The following is a 22,886-nucleotide window of genomic DNA, read 5'->3' on the forward strand; positions in this document are numbered from 1 at the left end:
TGTTCCGTGCTGCTCGTCGGTGGAGAATACGAGCGGCTCGTGCACTTGCCCCCAATGGCGGCCCGAGTCAGATCTCCTAACTCATCGCTGCATCTTTGGCACGAGTTTCTCTCGACTCTCCGTTACACTCTGGTGGGAGTGACAGACGATTTGAAAACGAACATGGCGGCGTCCACGGAAGAGACAGTGGATGACCGTATTTCGTGCAAAATATTAATTATCGGAGCCGGAATGGCCGGTTTATCGGCGGCGAACCACTTACTGAAAAATAACGAGTCAGATTTTCTAATTGTCGAAGCGCGGGGACGTATCGGCGGCCGAATTGTTGCTACAAAGATCGGTACGAGCCACTTAACCTAACTTGTTTCATTTATACATTGTGTTGCTCCAAATTAATTGCTAATCGTTCGTTCCGACTTTACTGATTTCGTTACCCAATTATAACAACTCAACAAAAAAACACCAGTGAACAGTGTACACAATCATAAAAATCAAATAATTTCAGTCATCAGTCGAAACGATTTTATCCATTTATTAATAACTAAACGTTGTTTTTCAAATTTGTTATAGGCGATGACAAGGTAGAATTAGGAGCAAACTGGATACATGGAGTGTTAGGTAATCCAATGTTTGAACTTGCCATGGCCAATGGATTAATAGATATAGTAAGCATTCCAAAGCCTCATAAAGTAGTAGCCGCTATGGAAGATGGGAAGCAATTACCCTTTCCGATCTTACAAGAGATCTATGAAGCATACATTTGTTTTCTGAGACGTTGCGAGGAATACTTTCTAAGCGCCTATAGTCCACCCGAGGGAGTGAAGAGCGTGGGAGAGCACGTCGCTCTTGAAGCCGATCTGTATTTATCTTCTTTGCCTCCTGAAGAACGAAGAGTAAGACAGTTACTCTTTGACTGTCTATTAAAGCGAGAAACCTGTATCACTGGCTGTGATAGTATGGAAGATGTAGACCTATTAGAGATGGGATCCTATGCCGAACTCCAAGGGGGCAATATCACGTTGCCCGATGGATACAGTGCCATACTGGGACCCGTTGCTAAACATATACCAAAAAATAAAATTCTCATTCGACATGTTGTTAATAGAATTAGGTAATCTAATAAATTTTGTTTATATCGATCCAGCATAACTACATCCGTTCTTGATGTAATAGAAACTTTTCCACTAAAATTCTACAAATCCTTTTCAGATGGGATGCAGCCGACACCAGTGGAAGTGAATCCGACGACTCCAATCGTACGGTGCTTTGTTCGAATGGAAATGACAATCCCATAGAAGTAAAGTGTGATAACGGTCGAACGATATTGGCAGAGCAAGTGATATGCACATTGCCTTTAGGAGTTTTAAAGGAGAAAGTTAAGGACATATTTGAACCTTCGCTGCCCGGTTACAAATTGCAGGCCATAGATAGACTTTTATTTGGAACGGTGGATAAAATATTTTTAGAGTACGAGAGACCATTCCTTCACCCAGGGATCTCGGAGGTAATGCTTCTATGGGACGACAGAGGTCTCAGCGAAGAAGAACGGGAGGACTTGAGCAAGTCTTGGTTCAGAAAGATTTATTCCTTCACGAAGGTTTCCGAAACTCTCCTACTTGGATGGATATCAGGGAAGGCCGCGGAGTACATGGAAAACTTAAGTTCAAAAGAAGTTGCGGAGGTGTGCACTTCTATATTGAGACGATTTCTCAACGATCCCTTTGCTCCCGCGCCAAAGGGATGCGTTTGTACTTCCTGGTATTCGCAACCCTATACCAGAGGGTCTTACACTGCCATGGCAGTGGGAGCTAGTCAGTTGGACATAGAGAGCCTAGCGGAACCATTATTTGGCTCGGAAGATCGGTCCAAGATCAAGATAGCATTTGCTGGAGAACATACGCACTCTTCCTTCTACAGCACAGTGCATGGGGCTTATTTAACCGGACGAACTGCAGCTCAAGTGCTGCTAGAGTGCCAGAAAAATGACAAACAACCGATGAGTCTTAGTTGCGAAGACACTAGTGATCTTAGCTCTTGGATACAGGGAATCTCTCTGGGCTAGAGCTGACAGAAATATTTTCCTATCTAAATGGTTGAGATTATTTATAAGTTTTTAAATACTGGGTGATTAAGAAGTAACAGAAGCTGCTAGCCACCCTGTATCTGAAACGCATTAGATACTAAATACTTTAAGCACTTAAAACGACCTGGGATTATCCATCCCCCTGATTAACGTATTCCGGATATCCGTAATACGTTTTAAGTGTTTGACCCATTTGCAAAACGTTTTGGATATATTTAAAGTGTTGAGGAAATATTTTAAATATACTCTAAACGTAGCTCTTTCTTTCCTACGAGTATTCGGGATTTTCATACATTTCGTCAGCTTCTAGCGTTATATGAAGATTCCCAAAAATCAACTAATTTTGTATATATACATGAAAAATTGCCTAAGCTATTGTACATACTTAAAAACGAAGCCTATTTAGAAGTGAACCTGAATCGATACGATAAAGGGTGCATTTATGATTTTGGCTCGTTACTTATCAAAACCAAATCAATAATAATTGAAACAAGAACGTCAAGGCAATAATTTATTCCTGGATGTTCTTGTCCTTAAATAATCAATTTAAGGATTTGCTTTTTATAAATAATTTTTAAGTACTTCTTGTACAGCGTTAAAATACCAAAAAGAAATAATTGGTGTTGAGAAATTATAATTATCCAGCAACGAATAAGGATGCTCCTGCCAGTAAGCCCTAGAGTCTCCATTTCCTAAAGTCTAATAGACACCTACTTGTATCGATACATAAATTATTTATAAATGTCGACAAGAATTAAGACGTACAAACGCCTTGATTGTAACTTTTTTTTGTAGTCATAACGACCCTTCGGTAAAACTATTTAACGCAATAAATTAGAATAATTAAATTTCAATACAGGAGCATCTTTTCCCGCGGGAGAGTCACATAAAATACGTTTATGCGAATTGAAAGATTCTAGAGAAAATTCGGCGAGTTAGTCAGTTCAAACGACATCGATAAGAAACTTCAGTATCTTTACTGATCGCTACACAATAAGTGCAATTGATCTAGTCGCTCAATTGTATCCAGTGTACCACGTTTAAGCCTCGTACACGCCTTTTTATGTTTTTTGTAAGTATTATTTGTACATAGATATGCTGGCCAAAGAAATGCGATTCTACTGTCACACGTCCGGTAGCAACGATTGCACGGGATGTCCTATGCACAAAGAGACAAAAATGGATACTATCCTTTTGTATATTCTGAGTTACCTGTTAAATCAGTGCATAAGATGGATCTAATTACGACACGCGCATCATTTCCCTCTGGTACTTAATTTCCTAATATTGAGTATTAGAAAACGAGAAGTAAAACAGAGGTAAATACGAGAAACCAAATTAAGTCCGAACTCGCTTGGTTTCTACACCGACTGATTTTATTATTGTTGTACCCTACAGCAAACTAAATTGTTACGCGTCGGCCATTAGTAATTAACTATTTTTTGTACACTTAGATAGTACGAGCCGATCTCAGGCTTTGTCCATGTTTCGTTCTATCCGAGCCTTTGAATTACACTACACGACACAACTGATTTTCTAGCAAAGTGCATAAAATATTATCAAAGCAATTTTTTGCTTATACAACGACCTGTGTAAAGTTTTTTTCAATAGAAATCACATTTACTGCAGGTGTCTCGTTCTTAACTAATCATGGAGTACCGTTCAATTGGACTTTAGAATAACAGTGTACAGATGATGTAGAATTTATTTATACACAAGTGTTACAGAACATTGAATATGAATATAATGTGAATAAAATACCGTGAATACCTTCAATATGACGTCTAACTCCCTGCTCTTTCCTGCACATGACAAAGGCTTCGGCTCAAAGTTAAACCAATTCTCTACATCATTGTTTCTGTTCTTTTTTTTTTTTTAATTAGCATTAAAAGCTTTTCTTAAAAAATATAGCCTCGAAACTATCGTATCTCTTATTGATTGCTGAAAGTTTTCTCCAAAATTAGTGATAAAAACATCTTTCGCCTATTTACATTATATTCTCTAATTTTTCAGGTCCCTATATAAACATTTTCCTTCCGTCGGTAAAAAAAATAAATCCTATTTACAAGATGAATGGGGTTGTCGAAGCAAAATCGTAGGCATATCTCTACTCGCTAAGCAAGAAAGCTAACCGGCAGGTACTACATCGAGTTACATTACTTCGGTACAGGGACAGTTTGTGCCGAATGATCGGTCAAGATTTCTCAACCAAACCAGACGAATCCGTGTTCGTATCCGATTACAAGTGTTTCTTTTTAAAACTCCAACAAAACAAACAAAAATAAAACAGTATTTTAAAAATACTCATTAAGAGAAATATCACCTTCGCAAGTTACCAATTCTCGTCTTACAAGAACAAAAAAAAAATATCTTTCCTTCGCAATTCTAAACATATAAGACCACTAAAAGATGTTCCTTGCGTCTCCGATTAAGTACTAACAATTATATTTATCATATCTATACAATTAAAAGCTAAAGGGGTGCTTACAAAGAAAAAAAAAAACATGCTTTAAGGTTCCAACTCGCTCAAATTAAGAATTACAGTTCCATAAGAATCCGATACATTTTTTAACAATCCCACATCGCTAAGTCTCTCCAAAGGGATCTGAAATTTCAAGAAGATAAATATTCCCACTTTCATAACGCGTTGCATATTCACTTTCTAAATATCCAAAACGGTAATACACGAGAAGTAAATTTGCTAGCAAATACTCTCCAGATCTGAAATAATTAACTGCAAGAGTGAGACGGACTTTGGAAAATAAAGGTAAGTTCTCACAACTGCTTGCGCTATTTTCATGAAAGATGTCAATATTCTACGAATACATTTTTCTACCTTTCCCGAATCTCAAAAAACTTCTGGGCAGGAGGAAACCGAATTAAGCCGATGCCTTTCCCACTTAAGTATCTGGACTTCCTTTCCGGACTTCAGCCTGAATATCTCGTTAAGATCGACTTAAGTGACTTTAGGCAATTCCAGTGATCCAATTGACGCGAAATTCGTAATATCGTTATTGTGTAAAAAATATATAACAGTATTTTTGTAGCATATACTTTAAAGTATCTATATATCGGAATATATTAATAAAATATATTTAAAAATCAAACGCATAGTGTCGATGCTAACTGGGGATAGCTACCAGAGCTATGATCCAATATATATATACGTTCACATATATAAACTAGGCATAAAATAGTTATCTCGTACTTGCTCTCTATATATATACACATTATGTAATAAGCACTTATGAATACATAATTATACAATATTATGTACGTGTGTGTGTGTGTATGTGTAGTTTGGATAATGCTTTATATAAATTGGTAGCAAACTTCATCGTCAAACGTTTTATGCAGATATAGCGATTCTTTTTGAGGTAGACGGAATCAACTACTGTCATACCTGAGAGGCAGATCCCCCTAAAACGGGTGTCTTTCACTTTTACTTTTAATCCTGTATTTTAATCCCGCATACCTACATATACGAAAGAAAGTCTTTCAAAACTTTCACGTTAGTCTTAGGACCAATACTCAGACTATGTATCCAAATGGCTATGCTTACCCTGGCTTGCTTTTGGAGATCCACAGTCGACTAAATTTACACTTCGAAATAACTGATACATATAATGAAACAATTAAATTCACGTTTTCTACCAGAGCTGCAACCTGTTTCGTATCTGTATAACAAACTTAATACATTGCTACGTGTTTTGATGACGAGGTCTAAAAATAAAAAAAAAACATACGAGTTCGTTAAAGAGAGAGAAAGAAATATTGATAACCGTGGATCCCCAATCGCAGCGATTTTGCAATGAGAAAGCAATTATTCTTAGGTAAACGAAGTACTCTAAGTGCTATTCTTAGTGCGATCCTTAATCTTTTCGCTTTGAAAAAAAAAAAAAAAAAAAACTAGATTCGTTAGAGCCAGTGATACCGACACGTTATTTGTTCTGCTTTCCATTTTGGGGTGGTTTTAAAAAATATTATTTTCAGATGTCTCAGGTGGACGTGATTCTTATAAAAATCTCGTAAAAAGCAATATCAAAATCGACGTTCCTATACTGAATAATATTCTATTGAGGTCAAAATTAAACGGTCAGAAAATTCAGAAAAATCTCTCAAAATCATCCAAGCTCTTGTCAGCATTTAAAATTACAGGTACTCTACGTGATACGATATCTCACGATAATAATTTACTTATAATATTTAAAACAACATTTATAGATCATTATAACATATATACAATCTCGATACTCAACCACAATCTCTCGTTTCCCGATTTCTCAATTACTCGAGGCCTACTAACCGTACGTATACTTATATAAACCTATATTTTAAATCAACGGGAAATAAATTCAAAACTGAATCGATCAATACCAACATATCCAAACTTAACCATCAACCCGCAGCTTTAAATAAACAAACAATTCGTGATTAATTAACTCAAAAGTAAAGTACATGATTATTCGTTTCCCGAAGGGGATGGCAGTAAATAATTTCGAGGTATTTTAGTGAAAGTTACCACTCTGCCCTCTCAGAAATCAAGCAGTGTAAGAAAATCGCCTGGCGATTATCGTATACTAAGCGTCCTTCTCCACAGAACCTTCATATACACCTGAAAAACGTCTGAAAAGCAAAACGAAAATATTTGAAACCACCCCACGGTTAATCAAGCCTGAATTGCTCCTCTGTGAATTCCAAAGCTCGACATGGAGGTAAAAAAAGTGACTATGATACTCTTTGGAACGTCCATTCGGATCTGCGCGATGTATAAAGATTTGTCGAGAGACAAGTTCGTCGCTTTTTCAGCGCCGAGTGTATTAAGGCCGACAGTGATCGTAAAGCTTCCTGGGCTGAGAATCAGGGCGCCGTTCCTTTCCGATTGGAATATAAGCAGCGGGCTTTGTCCCGGTTAACTCGCGTCATATATATCTATATATGTATACTCTGTCGGATAATATTAATTAAAATAAATTAAAAGTAACTCTCTGGATCGGTCACGAATAACTGTAGAAAATATATGTAGCTGTGTAGTGGCGACTGCACGGCTCCTCTTCTCCTCCTCCACTTACAACTACGGACGACAAAAATACATACAGAGCCGATTCTGTACTAAAACTCGTCGATTCCACCATCGGGCACGCCGGATTTTACCTTGTCCAGCACTTTGTTAACGAATTCGGTTGAATGATTGGCTATCCGTATCTCTGGAAAAAAAAAAGAGAGAGAGAGAGAAAATAACAGTTGCCTTTCTGGAACTCGCCAAACACGTTCAAGACCAGACTGCCGGACGATAATATGCTTTCCTCGAGCGGCAGGAACGATCTTGATAAATCCGGAGAGCTTCGCGCTTCTTATCACGACTTTATCAAATTATTCGAGAAGATAAACCACGCATCTTTCTAGGACCATGAACAAAAAAAAATAGGAAAACAGTGGGCTATCGGTAAATTTCTAGCTCAAAGGCAAATATTCAAAATCGCAAAAAAAAAAAAAAAGGATCAACCGTTCTCTACCCTCAATTCTGAATATTAAATTTTAATGAATTTTTCGGTTTCTTCTTTTCTCTTTTTCTTTCTGTCTCTTTAATTAAACGTGGAGAAAATTCAGGAATGATCAACCGGCACTTACTCGTCGCGTGTTTACAGTACTTCTCCATCTGCTTGGACAGCTCCTCCTGGTTCTCTCTACCAGGTTCGGTCAGTTTGGCAGCAAGAGTCTGCTTGGCCTGCGATATGCCTTGGATGAGACGCCCTGAAACGATCGTGCAACGTCAGCTCATCGTACTCGTAGGGTTCATTGATTCTCATAAAATCTTTAAATCCCATGAATGATAGTCGATAATAGACTCAACTGTGCTCCTGCTCGAGGCCGTGCAGCTTGATCTTGTTGGCCTCGTGTTGGGCCTTCTTCTTGAGACGGCAGGCCCGCGAGGCCAGTTTATTCTTCTCCTTGCGGGTTTTGGGCCTGGCGGTGAACGGCAGCTCCGAAACCGGCGTCATGTCGTTTATGACTCGCGATAACTTATCTAGCTCGCGTCCGATGCTGAAGAGCTTCTTCGGGTTGGGCGTCAGGTCGTTGCCGTCGCCCTTCCGGGCCTTGCCGCTGTGCTTGATCCCTCGAAGCGCGCAATGGGGACTGAAGACCGGATCCGTCGCCTCGTTCAGGACATGGGGATCTTCGAGGCGAGCCCGGGCCACCAGTCGCTGACCCTTGGGTCCTTTGGCCTGAACGTTGTACTGCCAGAAGTACCTCTCCTTCTTGCTCGGTCGGCCCTCGCGGACGGACTCGCTTCCGGCGTTTCCCACTCTTATGCCGCCCTGCTCCTCTCCGTCGCTGTCAACGGAATCTAGAGGAACGAGGCTCGCTTTTAGGATCCTAGATTCACCGTACGATGAACCTGACGTAGGATATTATACTCGACGTAAATCACCGCGAGGCTCAGTGTTTTTGAACGACTTCCAATATTTCTCTAATTCTAACGATGCGTGGGAGTCGACAAAACCGTCACTCTTTCGCTACGTCGATGTCGATAGAATTAATTATTTTAATTCATTGCAGTAAACATCTAATTGCTTTTTATAAGCAAAAAAAAAATATAATTGAAGTTACGTTACTATGCGTACTTATGATGATGCTTTATCGTTATTTAAAAGAGTTAATTCAAACGCGGTGCAACCGATGCTAGACTTTCCCCTCGAAGGACCAACGATTAACGAGGTTATGTTGAGTCTGGTATGGCGGACAAAAATACCATTGTCGCTGCTGTAGTCATCGTAATGATCGCTGTCGTCATCGCTGTCCTCGTATCCTTCGTCGTGACTAAAAGGATCCAAGTGTCCGAGGGGATCGGGGCTTAATGCCCCCCCGGTGCTGAAGCTACTGGTCGAGCCTACTTCGGCAAGGCCCAGGCTGCCCGTGCTCAGGAGGTGCTGTCGAGGTTCTCTGCGGGCCCACAATTGCTCCAGGGCCATCGATTGCGTGGGCGCCGAGACCGAAAGTCTTGCCACCTTTGATTTGTTGGCTGTCATGGACACTGCATCGACGTTGGTGCAAATTGGACTGGTCGGTGGATTTTCGGCTCTCCTCATCAGCAGTTCGTGGAGAGTCGACTGTCCGGTAGGCTTTGTTACCGGTTGGGGAAACGTCAAAGAGTTTGCCGTAGAATTTGCTGAAGTGAAACGGATTTCAAAAAGATTCTAAGTGAATCTGTCTATTATTGACGCAAGGAGGGGTACAATCATTAATTTTCCTTAACAATTCTAGTATGAGCACGTAAATGATCCTATCTAAAATATGTTTACTTTAAGTACATCATCTCTTAAGGTTTAGTTAAAAGGATATGAAAATAAAAAACATGTTTACTGCCCTCAAAAAACATTTCTAGTTATGTAAATACTGTAGAACCGAATCAAAAAGTGGTTTGACTTCCTGACATTACAGAAACAGTCGATAGGACATTCACAAGTAGATTACTTAATCCTTAGTGTCTCTTACGTCATCGGATCCAGTCTCTAAAAGAGGTGGTAAATGGCAATCCGTGCCCATTAGAATGCATATATCCACATATTTAAAAAGTTGTTTCAAGATAAGTGAAATTTATATCATTTGTTTAGGCCCCAAAAAATTAAGAATGAACATTTAAACCAAAATTCAATTTGAATATTTATACCAATTGAGAAGAAACGACCAAATCCATTTTTGGTATTCATTAGAGGTGACTCAACAGCACTTAATTATTTTATACAATTATATCATTTGTAATCTTTTCCTTATCGGGTAAATATTAAAACCATAGAATATTTACCTGCGATCGTTGTCGGCTCTGGGCTGGGGAAATTCGGGGGACTCACAGCCTCTGAATTATTTGCAATGTTAACGCTACCATTTACATTGAACCCTGTGGTACTAGCGTATACCGGGCGGTACACGATTCCAGACTGTGGAAAACTGCTTGGTGCAAACACAGGCCCGCCGTTAAAGAAAGATGTTCCGGTTGGCGTTACCTCGGTAGGTACTCTCGATGGCTGAAGTTGTTCATCGGGCAGCAACAAATCGTCAAAATTTAAGTCTCCCAAAAGCGTATCGTCATTGGCATTGAGCTCGGCCAAAGTGGGACCTTGAATAAGATCGGCCGTGTCCACTTGGAAAATATCGTCGTTGTCCATCTTAAAGGAGACATCCAGTTGATCGGGATCCAGCTTGAAGGGCGAATCCGTCTGGTCGGGTCTGACACCCCAAACGGGAGGCGTGGCCAAAGGCGATGGGGAGAATTGATCGTAGACTCCTCTGGTTCCTCGATGACCTCCAGGGATGGGAACGGACGCCGACATAGAGCTTATCTCCTGCACCGGCTCTTGTTTTACCAGATTGTCCATAACGTTAACCCCCAAATCCAGGAGGTAATCCTGGTAGCTCGTATCACCCATTTGACGGCAAACGGAGGTCGCTTACAAAAAGAAACGATCGACTTACCGTAAAAATTCGATAAACGCGTTCCCGTACACCCTCTACGAGACGCATCTAAGTACTTTATTTACTCGATCTCGGGCCAACCCTATCCGAAAGGCAACATCTTCGCGCCGTGATATGCCAGTCGATTACCGGACTCGATCGCTCGTAAATGAGATGTCGCCCTTCCGAAACGATTCCAATCCGCATCGAAGATCGACTGGAATCGGCGATCACCAAACAACCAAACGTCTCGTTTCCACCTCGTGACGGTATCACAACACACGGACCGACGACGGCCCCCCCGTCGAGCACTCGCCCCTTCCTCGCAAAAGCTGGCGAAGGCTGGCGAAGACTGTCGACCCGGGCCACGGGAGAGGCGACGCAAGGCGACGAGGGTCGCCCGGAAATACCCAGATCCCTTCGAACGCGTCTGAACGCGTTCGGCCAGGGACTCCCTGTGCGAGGAAAGGTCACCCGACCTCGGCGGAGCGCGATCAATCGGCCAGGCCCTCGCGGCCAATGAGCGCGAGGCTCGCCACCTCACGTCAGGGGAATCTCGATGTTTGTCGGACGCGTGCCATTGTTTTTTTACACGATATACCGGCTTCCTAGCGTCTCGGGGGGTTTACGATGCTCCCAGCACGTCGTTAGTCGTTGCGCCGACGATTCGCGAACTGTCTCAAGGCGAATCAGAACTCCAATGGCAAGAAAACTCGAGAAATAAACACGCCGAAAACGCGATCGCCAAGTCGCCGAGCTACGTCACGCTGCTGGCCGCTGGCGAAGATCATGATCAGTGCGAGAGGCCGACCGACGCATCTGCGCTCCCACCGCGTCCACCAGGAGACCATGCTCTCTCTTTCTAACTCGAGGGAACCAAAGGGTGCAACGAGGACGCCCTGATTCAGGAAAAAGCGCGAGATCTCCAAACCCCCCCGCACCGCGACCTAAGAGCCGTGCCGGCCAGCCAGTGTTGCCAACTGTCTATTATTCTAATGTTTCTACTATTTAGTCCGGTGTATTGTGCATTTTTAGAATAATAGTATGCGAATTGTACCATTACTTTAGTAGAAAATGGAACTGTGGACGACTTTATTATTGATGGATATTTTTGTTTATATTCTTCGTTTTATATGTATGTACAGACACTTAAATTTTGTTAAAATAGAGAATGGAAGTATGCCGTTTAAAAACGAGCGTTGTAAATAAATATAATCGGTTATAAATGATTTAACGCGTTAAATTGCATTTCCTTTAGTTTTTAAATACAGGCAAAATTTTTATTCAAATATTTGGGCTTCTTAATTTATCTATTTTTGTTCATTATATCAAATCGTATTATTATTTTAATCCGACTGTACTAGGATAAACAGAACTAGAGTTGGCAATACTGTGTCGACCCAACACCCTCCGTTCCCCCCGCGGTGGCGGACATTCGAACGTACAGCCTTCCAAATTGAATTTTCTGCGCGAATCTAACACGGTCTCGAACGCCGAAAAGCATCCAGAAAAAAAAGGGTACGTTTAACGAGTCGGTGAGGTCGCATTGGACCGAGTTTCATCAGCGGACAAAGAGGGAACGGAGAGAAATTGACACAAAGGGTTGCTCTGGCTCCATGCGGTGGAGCTGCGCCATTACTACCAACATGGCGACCCGTTCGAACCCGCGATGTTGCCAATCCCGAAAGCTAGCCTCAACGTGGACGAGAACATTGCGAGACGTGTCTCGGAAGGTCTCGGTAGAGGTGTAATCGGGGAGCCAGGAATCTATTTTTTTTCGTTATACTGCCAAGGCAACGATTAGGTCCTTACAGACGGTCAGGAAATTCTGTCTCCAAAGTCCATCCATTGTGTCGGCTTCTTCGTCTTGACCGCGCGTTCTATCTTTGTTCGTCACGTGCCACGACACGATGACAATTTTTTTTTTTTCGAAAACGATACTACGTCGTCGAATGCACGAGTGATCGAGCGGGAACGTTGCTTCTCTTCGTCTATCTTCTAGCGTCTACCACGTGGACTCGTACGATTAAAGAGCGTCGACGCGCAGAGCGAAACGGCCCACGATTATCGTGCGAAACGTTGATATACTACTTGCAGCCTTCGCGCGGCCTTTACGCAATCTGCACGTTTCAGATGAATCGAGCGTGAACGATGTTCACTCTCGTTGTCTCTTTTCCGCCGACAAAGTAGCCTTTGAACGTTGGCGCGAGCCCCGTGGGGAGGCGCCACGAGAGAACTCCGATGGGGTGCGGACCATTCCCGGAGCGAAGCGGTGGCGACACCTGGCTGTCCTCGAGCGAGTCACATGCACAAAGCCGCGACGACCTCGACCGACCGAGGCAACGTAGGAAGCTCGAGTAGGGAGGATCCTTATCGCTCCCGAGCTCCCCGAGGACGCGACTCGCGATCGCGCGCTTCTCGTATGATCGGCACGGTCGCCACGGTCGGTACCCGCAGGCGTCGGCGTCGACCCGGGTGGACCCGGTGCGCCGTGGTTGGCCGCCGTGGTCCTGGAGCCGCCGCCAGTCCCGCCAGTCGGCGAGCCAGCGCGAGTATGCCAGTCGCCATATTGTCCGAATGTTTATTTCGCCGCGCTGTCTAAGGTGTCTGCGCGAGTTCCCTGAAATCCCGCGGGCTAGGAGGCTTTTACGGGGCGCGGTGGAAGACGCGGATCCTCTTTGGTCCGGATTGTCGCGAGTTGTCGCGACGCTAGGATGAGCGGCAGCAACGGCGCGGAGAGCGGCCACGGCGACGGTGCGAAGGAGCGCGGCGAGGTTGACGCGGCCGCGATGGGTCACGTTCTCGTTAAGGATCCCGAGCCCGCGACCGAGGCCGGCCGCCCGTGCCATCCGAGGCCCCTGGAAGTCGACGACGACGCCGAGGTAGGCGCACCGAGGGCCCGCTCCTGGCGACGCGAATCGATTGCGAGGAAAGCCGCCAAACGGATTACCCATTTGACTGCATTTGACGAGATTCGGTCGAGTAATTTAGTTGTCTCCCGTAGGGTCGAGTCGACTCGCAGGAGTCCACGGAAACGAGCGTCGGAGGAGAGGAAAGCGCGGACGGTGAAAGTTCTCCCTTGGAAGTACAGCCCGACGATTCCACGAAAGGTTCCTATGATTCGACGATAACTCCCTGTGGTCCGAGTCGGCACGCCAAGGGCCCGTGTTCCTGCGAGACCTGTAAAGTCAAAAGGTTGGAGCTCGGAGAATTCGTCGACGAGGCTACAAGTTAAACTTGTAGTTTTTAAGGTAACGTAGTTTGAAACTGGAATCGATTTCTTCGTAGGGAACTGTTCATGGAGGAGCTGGACGAAGCGATGAGGTTACAGGGCCTGTGGATGGAGCTGCGCCGATACGTGCGCTCTGTGTTCAATTCGGTTTTCGAAAGTACGCATCCTCGTGGTTTTCAGCAAGATCGGTACGACACCGTGCAGCTAGTCGACCTACGAGAAAGCGTGATTCAGTAAGTCGATATTGTCTGCAGTTTCCTCGACGATCGTGTTCGCTTAACGCTAAATGCCGATATATTTCTGAATTCCTTGATAGCCGATTCGTGATGATCTATGTTTTAGATTGTGCAAGAGGGATCCGCACCAGCTGTTCATGAGATTAGTCGGTCAAGCGCAGGAGTTTGTAGTTGATGTAAAAGTACGGCTGTTGGTGCTCCTTCATGATCGTAGCGTTAATAATTTGGCTGAAATTTTTCTAACGGGTAAGCGCATCCAGAAAATATGTTGAACTAATTAATTCTCAATCGATACTTGTCACTTTTTATGGTAATGATTGATTTTTCGCGAGCAGGTCTTTTAGACGGGTACGATGCCCTTATCTCCACGGCCACTAATATTTCTAGCTTGATAGAACCTCTGGAAAAGGAACATTTATGTAAATTCAACCTAACCTGGGAGGGCTTTAACAAAAAACTGTATCAGAACTATGTCTATACGGATCCGTTAGTGCAAAACAATTTGCCGCCCTTCATTGGCCAGGTAAGGTAATATTCATCGTACGAATATTAAGTAATCTAGACACCCGAAGGAAGCATACCGAACTCAGTAATAATTAGATAGTTCGTATTCTTTTGTCAGGGGAATATAATTATTTCACTAGAGTACCGGCCAATATCGGAGTTCGAAATGTTTCCTTGCTTATTAAGCAACTTACTAACCGCTTGAAAAATTTATAGCTGAGAAAGTTATTACCTCTGAAAGGTCCGGAATACCAGTCTCTGGTGCACAGGTATCTCGCCTTTGACGACGAGATGACCAGGATTGGTGACCTTTGGCCTGAAACGGAACGACTTATCGATAAATACAAGTGAGGCATACGTATCCCCAAATTTATTCCGGTTTATCCAAAGGACTACGTAATCGTTAAATTGTGTATATTTTAGCGTGGAGCAAACCGCTCGGATGACAAGGTTGCGAAAATTCAGGGAAGGGTGGGAGATTTTCGCGACAAAGCGGAAACTCCAGCAGCGCGTGCAGAATAAAACGGCAGATATTGAAAGGTATAATTTTACCTCCAAAGAATTCCTTACTCGATCCATCCCATTAGAAGCGCCGAATATTCCCTACATCGCGTCCTGTAATAACCGTATGTTAAAAGTCCTGCGGTTTTAATGGAATTTCAGCGAATCACTCGAGACCGGCCAGTCCGATTCTTCCGAAACGGAGAGCGGACCGCCCAGTCCGAACCTGGATTTTGGCCTGGACTCGTTCACCGTTCCTCCCAACAGCGAGATCGTGCAGAGTCTCCTGCAGGACTGGAACGGATCTCCACACCAAAGATTAGCGTACATGGCCGGTGCACTGGCTGCCACCGAAAGTCAGATGGCATCCAACGGACACAACGTCTTTCTTCCTATACCGATTCCAGCGCACTGCAACGAGCCGGATCTAAGATTGGGCTACGAGTGCGCGGCGAACCTGATTCTCACCCATTCGCCGTCGACGACTCTCGGGTGCGGCTCCGATCAAATTTACCATTGAACCATTGACGCTCGTTAAAAATACGTGTAATCTCGTCTTTGGCTTCTCAGCCCAGTCAACGGAGAGCGGGAGAGCTGCGATGGCAGCGAAGGGACGTCTTGTAACGGGGAGAATAGGCGGTGCGAGTGCCACGGATGCATCGCTTCTTCGTACGAGCTGCAAGGGGTAAGTTAAAGAAAAATCGTTAAGTTAGACGCGTTTCTTCCCGTCGTTCCGCGACATTCGATCTTTACTTTTCGCAGCGCATCGATACAGGGCCACTCGTGGACGCCAGGACGCAACCCTCTAGCCGCGATTCTCATCCACTCCCTGCCAACGGGTCGAGAAGTGAGTACCCACGGGTTTTCTTCCTCCTTATCGAGGAGGGTGGATGTGCATTAAGAGAACGATACAGCTGGAACTATTCCGTTTCGTTTCAGACGAACCCGCGGCTCGTTCCGCCACTTGCGATGCACCGAACTTGAACGGTGTTCATCCACGCTTGTGCAATCTTTACGCGGGCGTCAAATCGGCTTTCGATGACAAGCCAAGCTCGGAATTCACCCAGGCACCTTCAAAAGACGACACCAGGCATTCGCGAGTCGCGACTTCGCAAGCGCCCGAGACGCCGGAAGAGCCGATGCTGGTCAACGGGCAGGTGGACCCAGTGAACGAGGCCGACACCAGGAAACCGAGGGCCCAGCCTTGTCCTTGCGTTCAACAACGCGCGAAAGATGCTGCCGAAACGAAGGAGGATCTCGAGAACCCGTGTCCGTGTTCCATGAAATCGAAGAGGCCACCGAACCCGTGCTCCTGCGCGAAGACAAGTAAAACCGACTAAAAACTTTCACCGGCGCGATTTTCCCGGGTCGCGGGAGAGAAATTGTACTCGAAATTGTACTCGAAATTGTACTTGACCGGCAGATCGAGTAGAGGTCGGGACGCCGAACCGGCACTTGGAGGCGCAGCCACCGATCGAGCCTGCGTCCCGGTCGGCGATGCAGCCCGCGGCGCAACCCCCGCAGAGGCTCGCGAGAACCTCGGTGGGGACGAACGCGACGCAGTCCACCCAGACGCAGACGAGGCACTCCACGACTCAGACCTCCAACGCCGGTCACGGCCGCTCCACTCTTCACCAAGGTAATTGGCCGCGGATCCAATCTCGAGGTGGAGTTACGAATCGTGTCTCCATGTCCGCTCCCACTAGGTCCAGCACGCGCGCATTCCCACGAGCCGCCGCCCGATCTAGTCAAAAGCACGGCAACTCCTCATCGAGTTCACAATCACGGCAGCCACGCACCTCACGCTTGCCACAAGCAGACCAACGTGGAACACATAAAGAGGGTGTCTTCCAGTGATCGTTAGTATGCCTCTGCAGCTTTCTCGCGACTCCTCCAAAGGGGGGTCCATTCTTACTACACGTGATCGTTACGGTTATCAGTGGCAGCGGCGGACGGTGACTGCTCGGACTCCGGGAGCAGTCAGGAGGACTCTTGCTCGACGAGTAGCCTGACTCCGAGGGACTCCAGTCGGCACTGCGACTGCTGCTATTGCGAAGTCTTCGGCCACGGCGTCGTTAGTACCCGTCAATTCTCGCGTTCTCTCGAAGTTGCGTCGAAGGAGATGGTGCGAGGTAGTGCTTTGCCGGGTCGATCCTCTCGACGAGTCGAGATCGCTTTCTACGCGTCTTCCCATGGAAGAAACTTAACGTGGCACTATTCGGTAGCATGTCCTTCGATCCCGCCTCGAATGCGATTTTAATTATACCATTTTGATGACGATGCACACAGCCACCAGTCGCGCCCGTCAGTCGCAACTATAACGAGATGAGAGAGAGGCTGCGCCATCTCCTGACCAAGAAAAAGGCCAAGAATTGCAAAACCGCTTGCAGTCCCGCGAAAAGTCCCGCGGAATCGCTACCGACCAGCACTAATTCGGATCATAAGACGGCCAGTAGTTGCTTACCGGCGAGATCCAATACTCCGGTGTCCACGACCTCGACGATCCAGCCGGATCAGCGGGACCAACGAGACCTGGAGGCGCTTTTGGAGTTTATCGAAGGAAATCAGACAGGGAAAAAGGACAATAAAAAAGCTGAGAAGAAAGCCAGACAGAAGCAGCGCAAGGTATGGCATCGCGCGTTTCCGTTTGTCATTCGTTTAATTAAGTTACGTCCTGTCCGGTCTAATATGGAATTATTCAAAAAAAGCGCGATCGAGAGCGAGACGCGGAAACGGATTTTTTGTAACGGGAACTAACGGGCGTTTTGTCGTTCAACAGTTGGAAGAGAAACTGAAGAAAGACCGGCAAGAGGAAGAGAAGCAGAGACTGATAGAGTTACAGAAGAAGACCCCGGAAGTGACGATTACCGTGGTCGATCCTCAGAAGTTGGCGTCGCAAAACGTGCAGGCTCATCGCACCCTACCGGAAGTCTCGATTTTGCCGGCGACCGGCCCAGTGGTCCTGACTACCTTGAAGCAACTTAACGGATGCACCAGGAAAAAGGACAAGCAGGAGGCGCCCGCCAGTAATGGCACCAACGACACCTCCGGTGGTAGCACCAAGTCGAAGCCGGTGACAACGTCGGTTCACAAGAGCAAGGGGGCAAACGACGTCGACAGGGTAGACGGCATCACGGGATCCAGTCAGGGCGCGAAATCCGATGGAAGCAAAGGCAACAAGACGCCGACGAAAACGAAGCTCGGGAGCAACGGCATTCCCTCGTCGACAACGGCGGTCGACGGTAATGCCGCGATGACCAAGAAAGAAAGGAAAAAATTGAAGAAGGAGCTGAAGAAACGAGAGGAGGCCAGGGCGAAGGAGTCGGAGACCATCGAGAAGGAATCACCGTCGGAGAGTCAGCCGCAGATCGTGACCATCAAGAGGGTGATGGAGCCGAACAGCGTCGAGCCAACCGTCACGATCACGTTAAAAGGCCAGACCCCTGCGGAGGACAAGGTACTCTTTACCTTGGTAAACGGTCAAACGAAGGAATCCTCGTCCGCGAAACAGGAAAATCAGCAACAGAGCCAGAATGCCGCCAAGAAGAAGAAGCCCAAGGGGTCCGCGACCCAGCCTGCCAAGCCCAAGAAGTCTCAACAGCCGAGCAACCCGAAACAACAATCGGCGGCCGAGACCGAGAGCAAGCCCGTTAAGCAGGTCAACGGCGAGAAGTCGAAGGGCGGAAAGCCGGTCGACGAGAAGAAATCGCAGACGCCGCAGCGACAAGGAAGCGACGCGAAGCTTGCCAAGTCCAGAGTCGACAAGAAAAATGCGGAGAATAAAGAAAACGTCCTGCAGCCGAGAGGCAAGCTCGCCGGGGGAAAGAACCAACCGAACCCGACCGCCAAGAAGGCTCAAGCTCTCGACGGGTCGCAGGAAGATCGCAGCGGCGGCAACGACTGCAAGAAGGCGAAGGTTCAGCAGCAACTGCAGCAGCAGACCAAGGACGTCCAAGGGAACGGCGGTAAATCCGTCAAGGGTGCTACCGTTGCCAAGCAGACCAAGATCGACAACTCCATGGCTCGCGGCAACGGCGGTCCGATGAAGAGACCGGGGCTACCCTCGGAAGCGCAGAGTCCCGCCAACGATCGAGTCGACCTGCCCCTCAGCAGTCAGTTTAAGGACATCGGCTCAAACTCTAAGATCAACATCGAAAATTTGAAGCTGCCGCCGGGCATCACGATCACGAAGGTGGACGCGCCCGTCAAGCCCCTTCCGATCAAATCGACGCCGATGCCGAAGCCGGTCGGTTCCCCGAAGCAGGCGACCATTATCGCGGCCCCGATGAGCGGCGTGCAGTCGAGCTACGCCGGTCCTCAGAGCGGCGGGAACGTGATCGTCGTCGACACCGGAAAGCTGAAGCAGGACCTCCTGCCGAAGCCGGTCGGCAAGGGTAAGTCCGCGGTTATCTCGAGTCGCCCCGCTCTCTCGAGCCCGGTTACGAGGGTCCCGCCCTTTCTGATCGCAGAGCCTCCGAGAGACGCCCAGCAGAGCCAGGGCGAGGGTGGAAAAAAGAAAAAGAAGAAGAAGAAGGGGAAGAACCCCGCTCCGGCCGCCCCGGCCGCCCCGGCCGCCCCGGCCTCCCGGCTCGGCAATCCGGCCACGGCCGAGGCGGCCGACGAGCCGGCCAGGATACTGCACGACCCCGGCACCAACATGGTCACCATAAGGAACCCGGTCTTCGGCCCGCCGAAGATGGAGCCGGCACACCAGGCGGCCATCATCAAGGTCTCCGAGAACGGCATGGTCACGATCCGGAGCCCCGCGCTGCAGCAGGCCATCAACGCGGGACTGGCCCCGCCGTCGAAGCCGCGGTTCATCGTCAAGGGCGATCTGTCCTCGAGCGTGACCAGGAGCGGCGGAGGCCCCACCGGTCCCCCCACCAACGGCATCGTGCCCTCGAGCCTCGCGGAGCTGAGGACCAAGCTCGCCGGCCCCGAGTGCCCCGGCTTGGCCGGCCTCGCCAACATCCACATCACCAAGGTGACCAACGGGCAGCCCATCCCCGAGAACGGGATCAACCTGAAGGGCACCAGCGTCACGCTGATGAAGATCAAGGCCGAGGGCGCCCGGGAGGAGACGAGGCAAGAAAGGTCGGCCCTCCGGGAGGTGGCCCCGGCCGCGATCCCCTCCGCGAGCGCGGCCAAAGCCAAGAAGAAGAAGAAACGGGCCAACGGGGCCAGGCACTCCGGTGACGACTGGAACCTCGTTGGTGAGAAACCACGATTGACTTGCAAATTCGCTTCTTCCTTCCTCCTGTCGAGCCGCGTCCAGCTGCGCTTCCGCTTTCCTCGCCCTTGCGCTCGAGCGGGCGACGACCTTGACCTCGGTTGGGCGGAACGTCCCGAGTCGCGGCCGTTTCCCGCCGTTGCTTTACCTTCCATCGACCGGATGTCTTTTGCAGAGAGCGTCTTCACCCCTAAAGACATAGACCTCGAGGACGGCGAGATGGACGACGCGGAGCGCGAGCTGGAGGCCTTCAAGAGGTTCTGCTTGCAGTCGGTCCCGCCGCCCCGCAAGGAGAAGGTCAACCTCAACATCAAGGACATCGTGCTCAAGAAGAAGTCCTCGGCCACGGTGATCGCGGCCAACTGATCGACCGGGTCCTGCCTCCTGTACCTCGAGACCCGCCCGGGTCCGCGGTCGCGCTCCCCCGCCTCCTCGCGGGGGAGGGACTCAAAGTCCGACTCCCGAACGCCGCCGTTGTAAATACTTTCGCGTAGATTGGGTAGCAAGGTCAACGAAAATCCCGATCGACGAATCCTCGATCGATTCGCGGAACGAGCCCTCGTTTCCTTATTCGTGAGCGTCATTGTACCGTAGGATTAGCTGTTTCATATGTGAAAATACAATTAATCGAACATTATCCTTCCGAAGAGGACCGGCGACGGTTCGAGCAACCGATGAAGTTATTTTCTCTTGCATTTATTTGGTGCACCTGCGACTCCCGTACGGGGTCTACCGGACGTTACAAAAGTCGTTTCGCGTCAAAAGAACGTTCGCGAGGAGGGCTCAGGTCCGTAGGAGACGATCGAGTTCCTCCCGACGTCGCCGCTCTACATGCCGAGCGCCGTCTTCAAGACACCGAACACCTGAAACCCAGGGAAACGTGCAGCCCTCGAGTCCGCTCGAAAGGGGGTTCCGACTTACCACGCTGCCGTTCATGCACTCGAAGACCTTCCCGGCCGTCTCGCAGGCGTCGGCACCCTCTGCGAGAAGAAACGAGAGGTTAGCGAGGGCAAACGAACGCCTCGTCGCGCGGAACCGCATACGTACTCTGATCCCCGCAGGTGTTGATCATCTCGACGATGGACCCGCGGAAGAAGTTCTCCGGCGCCAGGGCGACGGCGTTCTCCTTGCTGAAGGCCCCGCTGGCGTCCATCTGCAAGACGAAAGCATGAGAGAAGCGCGAGACGCGCGAGGGACGCGAGGGCGACGAAGACGACTCACGATGTTCATTCCCTGCAGGAGGCACGCCCCGAAGCACTGGACCTTCCGGTCATCGAGCGCCTCGCCCTTCTGGGCGCGCGCCAGGAGGTTGGGGTCGACGCCGGTCTCCTGGATGCACTTCTCGTGGAGCGCGCCGAACTGCGACACCTGCTCCTGCGTGAGGGCCTGCGACCGAGAAACGCTCGGAGTCAGTCAGTCGCGGATAGCAGCGCAGAGGAGTACTCACGTCGACGCAGACACCCACGGCGCAAAGCCCCAGGACCAAGGAGACGTACCGACGCATGTTCTCGAGTAAACGATAAGCGGCAAGCGGAGTCGCGGCCGGTCCCTCTTATAGCGCGCGGCCGCCCCTCCTCTTCCTCCTCCGCCACCCGGGGCGAGGCGTCGCGATTTCCGCGACTTCCGCGACTTCCGCGACTTCCGCGACTTCCGTCGAACGGCGCCGCTTTACGATCGACCGATTATTGGACAAACGAGCGATCGCCACGGAACTCTACGACTTCCCGCCGGTGCGGCGGGGGAGCTGTCAAGGTCGGGCTCTTTCTCGACGACCCCGAGTCTCGCGCGCGGCCGGACCACGGACGGTCGGGCCGTCCGAGAGGAAATCGAGGAAACCGAGGGAACCGGCAGCCGTCGCGGGAGATGGCGGAGAGCGAGGTTAGGGTGCCGGACGACATCTGCAGGATCTGTCAAGTGGCAGGAGCGGCCTCGGACCCGCCGCTCGTCTCGGCGTGCAAGTAAGTCGGGGCGGGGTCTCCGGGTCCGCGAGTCCCTGGCTGACCCTGGCCCCCGTTGCGGTCGCAGGTGTCGGGGGACCGTGGGCCTGGTGCACGCCGAATGCCTCGAGCGCTGGCTCACCGAGTCCGGGCACAGCCGGTGCGAGTTGTGCGGCCACCGCTTCGCCACCAAGAGGGTTCCCAGGCACGGCATCCTGAGGTGCGTCGCGCTCTGGTTCCGCACCGTCGTCGCCACACGGCAGGTAAGACGCCGACGGGACCGCCCGCGATTCTCTCCGACGGATCCTCTCTCAGATGCTCCTGGACGTGCTGTACCTGGCGGTCACGACGCCGCTCGCGCTCTTCTCCTGCTATGTCTGCGCCCTGGCCCTCGGCATCGTCCTCGAGAGCGGGGTCCTCGGGGTACCCTGGACGATCTACGCCATGCTGCCGACCTGCTCGCTGACGCTCGTGGCCTACTGGGGCTGGCTGATCACCCTCGGCAGGTAGGAGCCGCGCCACCGGGAGACTCGGGTCGCACAGAGGGTCCATTTTGTCGACGCAGGTTGCACGGCAGAAGGTGGAGGCGCTTCCGGAGGAACAACTTCGTCGTCCACCTCGTCTCGGAGTCGGACCGCGGGGGACGTCGAGGCGCCGACCCGGAGGAGTCGCCGAGCGTCCTCTGAGCCGAGGGGAAGGAACATCGACA

The 22,886-nt window shown here is 49.0% G+C and overlaps 5 protein-coding genes across 8 annotated transcripts; 3 read left to right on the forward strand and 2 right to left on the reverse strand.

The window, feature by feature from the left end:
* LOC105703687 (peroxisomal N(1)-acetyl-spermine/spermidine oxidase) lies at window positions 1–3,859 on the forward strand. Its single transcript, XM_012432259.1, has 3 exons — window positions 1–340; window positions 571–1,111; window positions 1,210–3,859. Exons 1-3 carry the CDS (start codon window positions 55–57, stop codon window positions 2,060–2,062), a joined length of 1,680 nt encoding a protein of 559 aa, XP_012287682.1. The 5' UTR covers window positions 1–54; the 3' UTR covers window positions 2,063–3,859.
* LOC105703686 lies at window positions 3,771–12,634 on the reverse strand. 3 transcript variants are annotated; one of them, XM_012432257.2, is made up of 7 exons: window positions 10,624–12,634; window positions 9,891–10,532; window positions 8,838–9,254; window positions 7,938–8,432; window positions 7,715–7,837; window positions 7,238–7,290; window positions 3,771–7,157 (listed from the first exon to the last, which is right to left on the reverse strand). In XM_012432257.2, exons 1-7 carry the CDS (start codon window positions 10,742–10,744, stop codon window positions 7,152–7,154), a joined length of 1,857 nt encoding a protein of 618 aa, XP_012287680.1. In that variant the 5' UTR covers window positions 10,745–12,634; the 3' UTR covers window positions 3,771–7,151. The 3 variants fall into 3 exon arrangements, with proteins under 3 accessions (XP_012287680.1, XP_012287681.1, XP_012287678.1); XM_012432258.1 differs by having other exon boundaries at window positions 3,771–7,290; window positions 12,350–12,634; XM_012432255.2 differs by having other exon boundaries at window positions 3,771–7,290.
* Window positions 12,635–12,914: 280 nt separating this feature from the next.
* Window positions 12,915–20,923, forward strand: LOC105703746 (serine/arginine repetitive matrix protein 1). 2 transcript variants are annotated; one of them, XM_012432373.1, is made up of 18 exons: window positions 12,915–13,419; window positions 13,542–13,732; window positions 13,826–14,002; window positions 14,112–14,251; window positions 14,341–14,528; window positions 14,726–14,856; window positions 14,933–15,049; window positions 15,173–15,502; window positions 15,581–15,695; window positions 15,773–15,857; window positions 15,950–16,336; window positions 16,434–16,649; window positions 16,717–16,869; window positions 16,951–17,084; window positions 17,300–17,635; window positions 17,790–19,404; window positions 19,480–20,223; window positions 20,416–20,923. In XM_012432373.1, exons 1-18 carry the CDS (start codon window positions 13,252–13,254, stop codon window positions 20,604–20,606), a joined length of 5,418 nt encoding a protein of 1,805 aa, XP_012287796.1. In that variant the 5' UTR covers window positions 12,915–13,251; the 3' UTR covers window positions 20,607–20,923. The 2 variants fall into 2 exon arrangements, with proteins under 2 accessions (XP_012287796.1, XP_012287797.1); XM_012432374.2 differs by lacking the exons at window positions 12,915–13,419; window positions 13,542–13,732; window positions 13,826–14,002; window positions 14,112–14,251 and having other exon boundaries at window positions 14,464–14,533; window positions 14,751–14,856.
* A 40-nt stretch (window positions 20,924–20,963) lies between these two features.
* On the reverse strand, window positions 20,964–22,112 carry LOC105703747 (general odorant-binding protein 69a). Its single transcript, XM_012432375.1, has 5 exons — window positions 21,688–22,112; window positions 21,462–21,626; window positions 21,288–21,393; window positions 21,162–21,220; window positions 20,964–21,103 (listed from the first exon to the last, which is right to left on the reverse strand). The coding sequence occupies exons 1-5, from the start codon at window positions 21,742–21,744 to the stop codon at window positions 21,068–21,070; spliced, it is 423 nt and encodes a 140-aa protein (XP_012287798.1). The 5' UTR covers window positions 21,745–22,112; the 3' UTR covers window positions 20,964–21,067.
* LOC105703609 (E3 ubiquitin-protein ligase MARCH2-like) lies at window positions 22,104–22,863 on the forward strand. The gene is made up of 4 exons (XM_023434009.1): window positions 22,104–22,118; window positions 22,231–22,440; window positions 22,493–22,683; window positions 22,743–22,863. Exons 1-4 carry the CDS (start codon window positions 22,104–22,106, stop codon window positions 22,861–22,863), a joined length of 537 nt encoding a protein of 178 aa, XP_023289777.1.
* The last annotated feature ends 23 nt before the right edge of the window (window positions 22,864–22,886 follow it).

This window comes from Orussus abietinus, unplaced genomic scaffold (genome assembly GCF_000612105.2).
Source record: "Orussus abietinus isolate OABI.00-Male unplaced genomic scaffold, Oabi_2.0 scaffold26, whole genome shotgun sequence".
In the NCBI taxonomy this organism is placed as follows: domain Eukaryota; kingdom Metazoa; phylum Arthropoda; class Insecta; order Hymenoptera; family Orussidae; genus Orussus; species Orussus abietinus.

What these genes read in the sequence shown, in the direction of transcription:
- LOC105703687 (XM_012432259.1), top strand. Translation starts at nt 55, where the DNA reads ATGGCGGCCCGAGTCAGATCTCCTAACTCATCGCTGCATCTTTGGCAC. An exon ending in AATTGTTGCTACAAAGATCG is followed by an intron (nt 341 to 570) that starts GTACGAGCCACT and finishes AATTTGTTATAG; the next exon opens with GCGATGACAAGGTAGAATTA. An exon ending in CATGTTGTTAATAGAATTAG is followed by an intron (nt 1,112 to 1,209) that starts GTAATCTAATAA and finishes AATCCTTTTCAG; the next exon opens with ATGGGATGCAGCCGACACCA.
- LOC105703686 (XM_012432255.2), bottom strand. Translation starts at nt 10,744, where the DNA reads ATGCGGATTGGAATCGTTTCGGAAGGGCGACATCTCATTTACGAGCGA. An exon ending in TGACTACAGCAGCGACAATG is followed by an intron (nt 8,433 to 8,837) that starts GTATTTTTGTCC and finishes TCGTTCCTCTAG; the next exon opens with ATTCCGTTGACAGCGACGGA. An exon ending in CGGCCTCGAGCAGGAGCACA is followed by an intron (nt 7,838 to 7,937) that starts GTTGAGTCTATT and finishes CGATCGTTTCAG; the next exon opens with GGCGTCTCATCCAAGGCATA.
- LOC105703746 (XM_012432373.1), top strand. Translation starts at nt 13,252, where the DNA reads ATGAGCGGCAGCAACGGCGCGGAGAGCGGCCACGGCGACGGTGCGAAG. An exon ending in CTTCGTACGAGCTGCAAGGG is followed by an intron (nt 15,696 to 15,772) that starts GTAAGTTAAAGA and finishes TACTTTTCGCAG; the next exon opens with CGCATCGATACAGGGCCACT. An exon ending in CCCTGCCAACGGGTCGAGAA is followed by an intron (nt 15,858 to 15,949) that starts GTGAGTACCCAC and finishes GTTTCGTTTCAG; the next exon opens with ACGAACCCGCGGCTCGTTCC.
- LOC105703747 (XM_012432375.1), bottom strand. Translation starts at nt 21,744, where the DNA reads ATGCGTCGGTACGTCTCCTTGGTCCTGGGGCTTTGCGCCGTGGGTGTC. An exon ending in TCCTGCAGGGAATGAACATC is followed by an intron (nt 21,394 to 21,461) that starts GTGAGTCGTCTT and finishes TTCGTCTTGCAG; the next exon opens with ATGGACGCCAGCGGGGCCTT. An exon ending in CAACACCTGCGGGGATCAGA is followed by an intron (nt 21,221 to 21,287) that starts GTACGTATGCGG and finishes TTCTTCTCGCAG; the next exon opens with AGGGTGCCGACGCCTGCGAG.
- LOC105703609 (XM_023434009.1), top strand. An exon ending in CCGTCGTCGCCACACGGCAG is followed by an intron (nt 22,441 to 22,492) that starts GTAAGACGCCGA and finishes ATCCTCTCTCAG; the next exon opens with ATGCTCCTGGACGTGCTGTA. An exon ending in TGGCTGATCACCCTCGGCAG is followed by an intron (nt 22,684 to 22,742) that starts GTAGGAGCCGCG and finishes TTGTCGACGCAG; the next exon opens with GTTGCACGGCAGAAGGTGGA.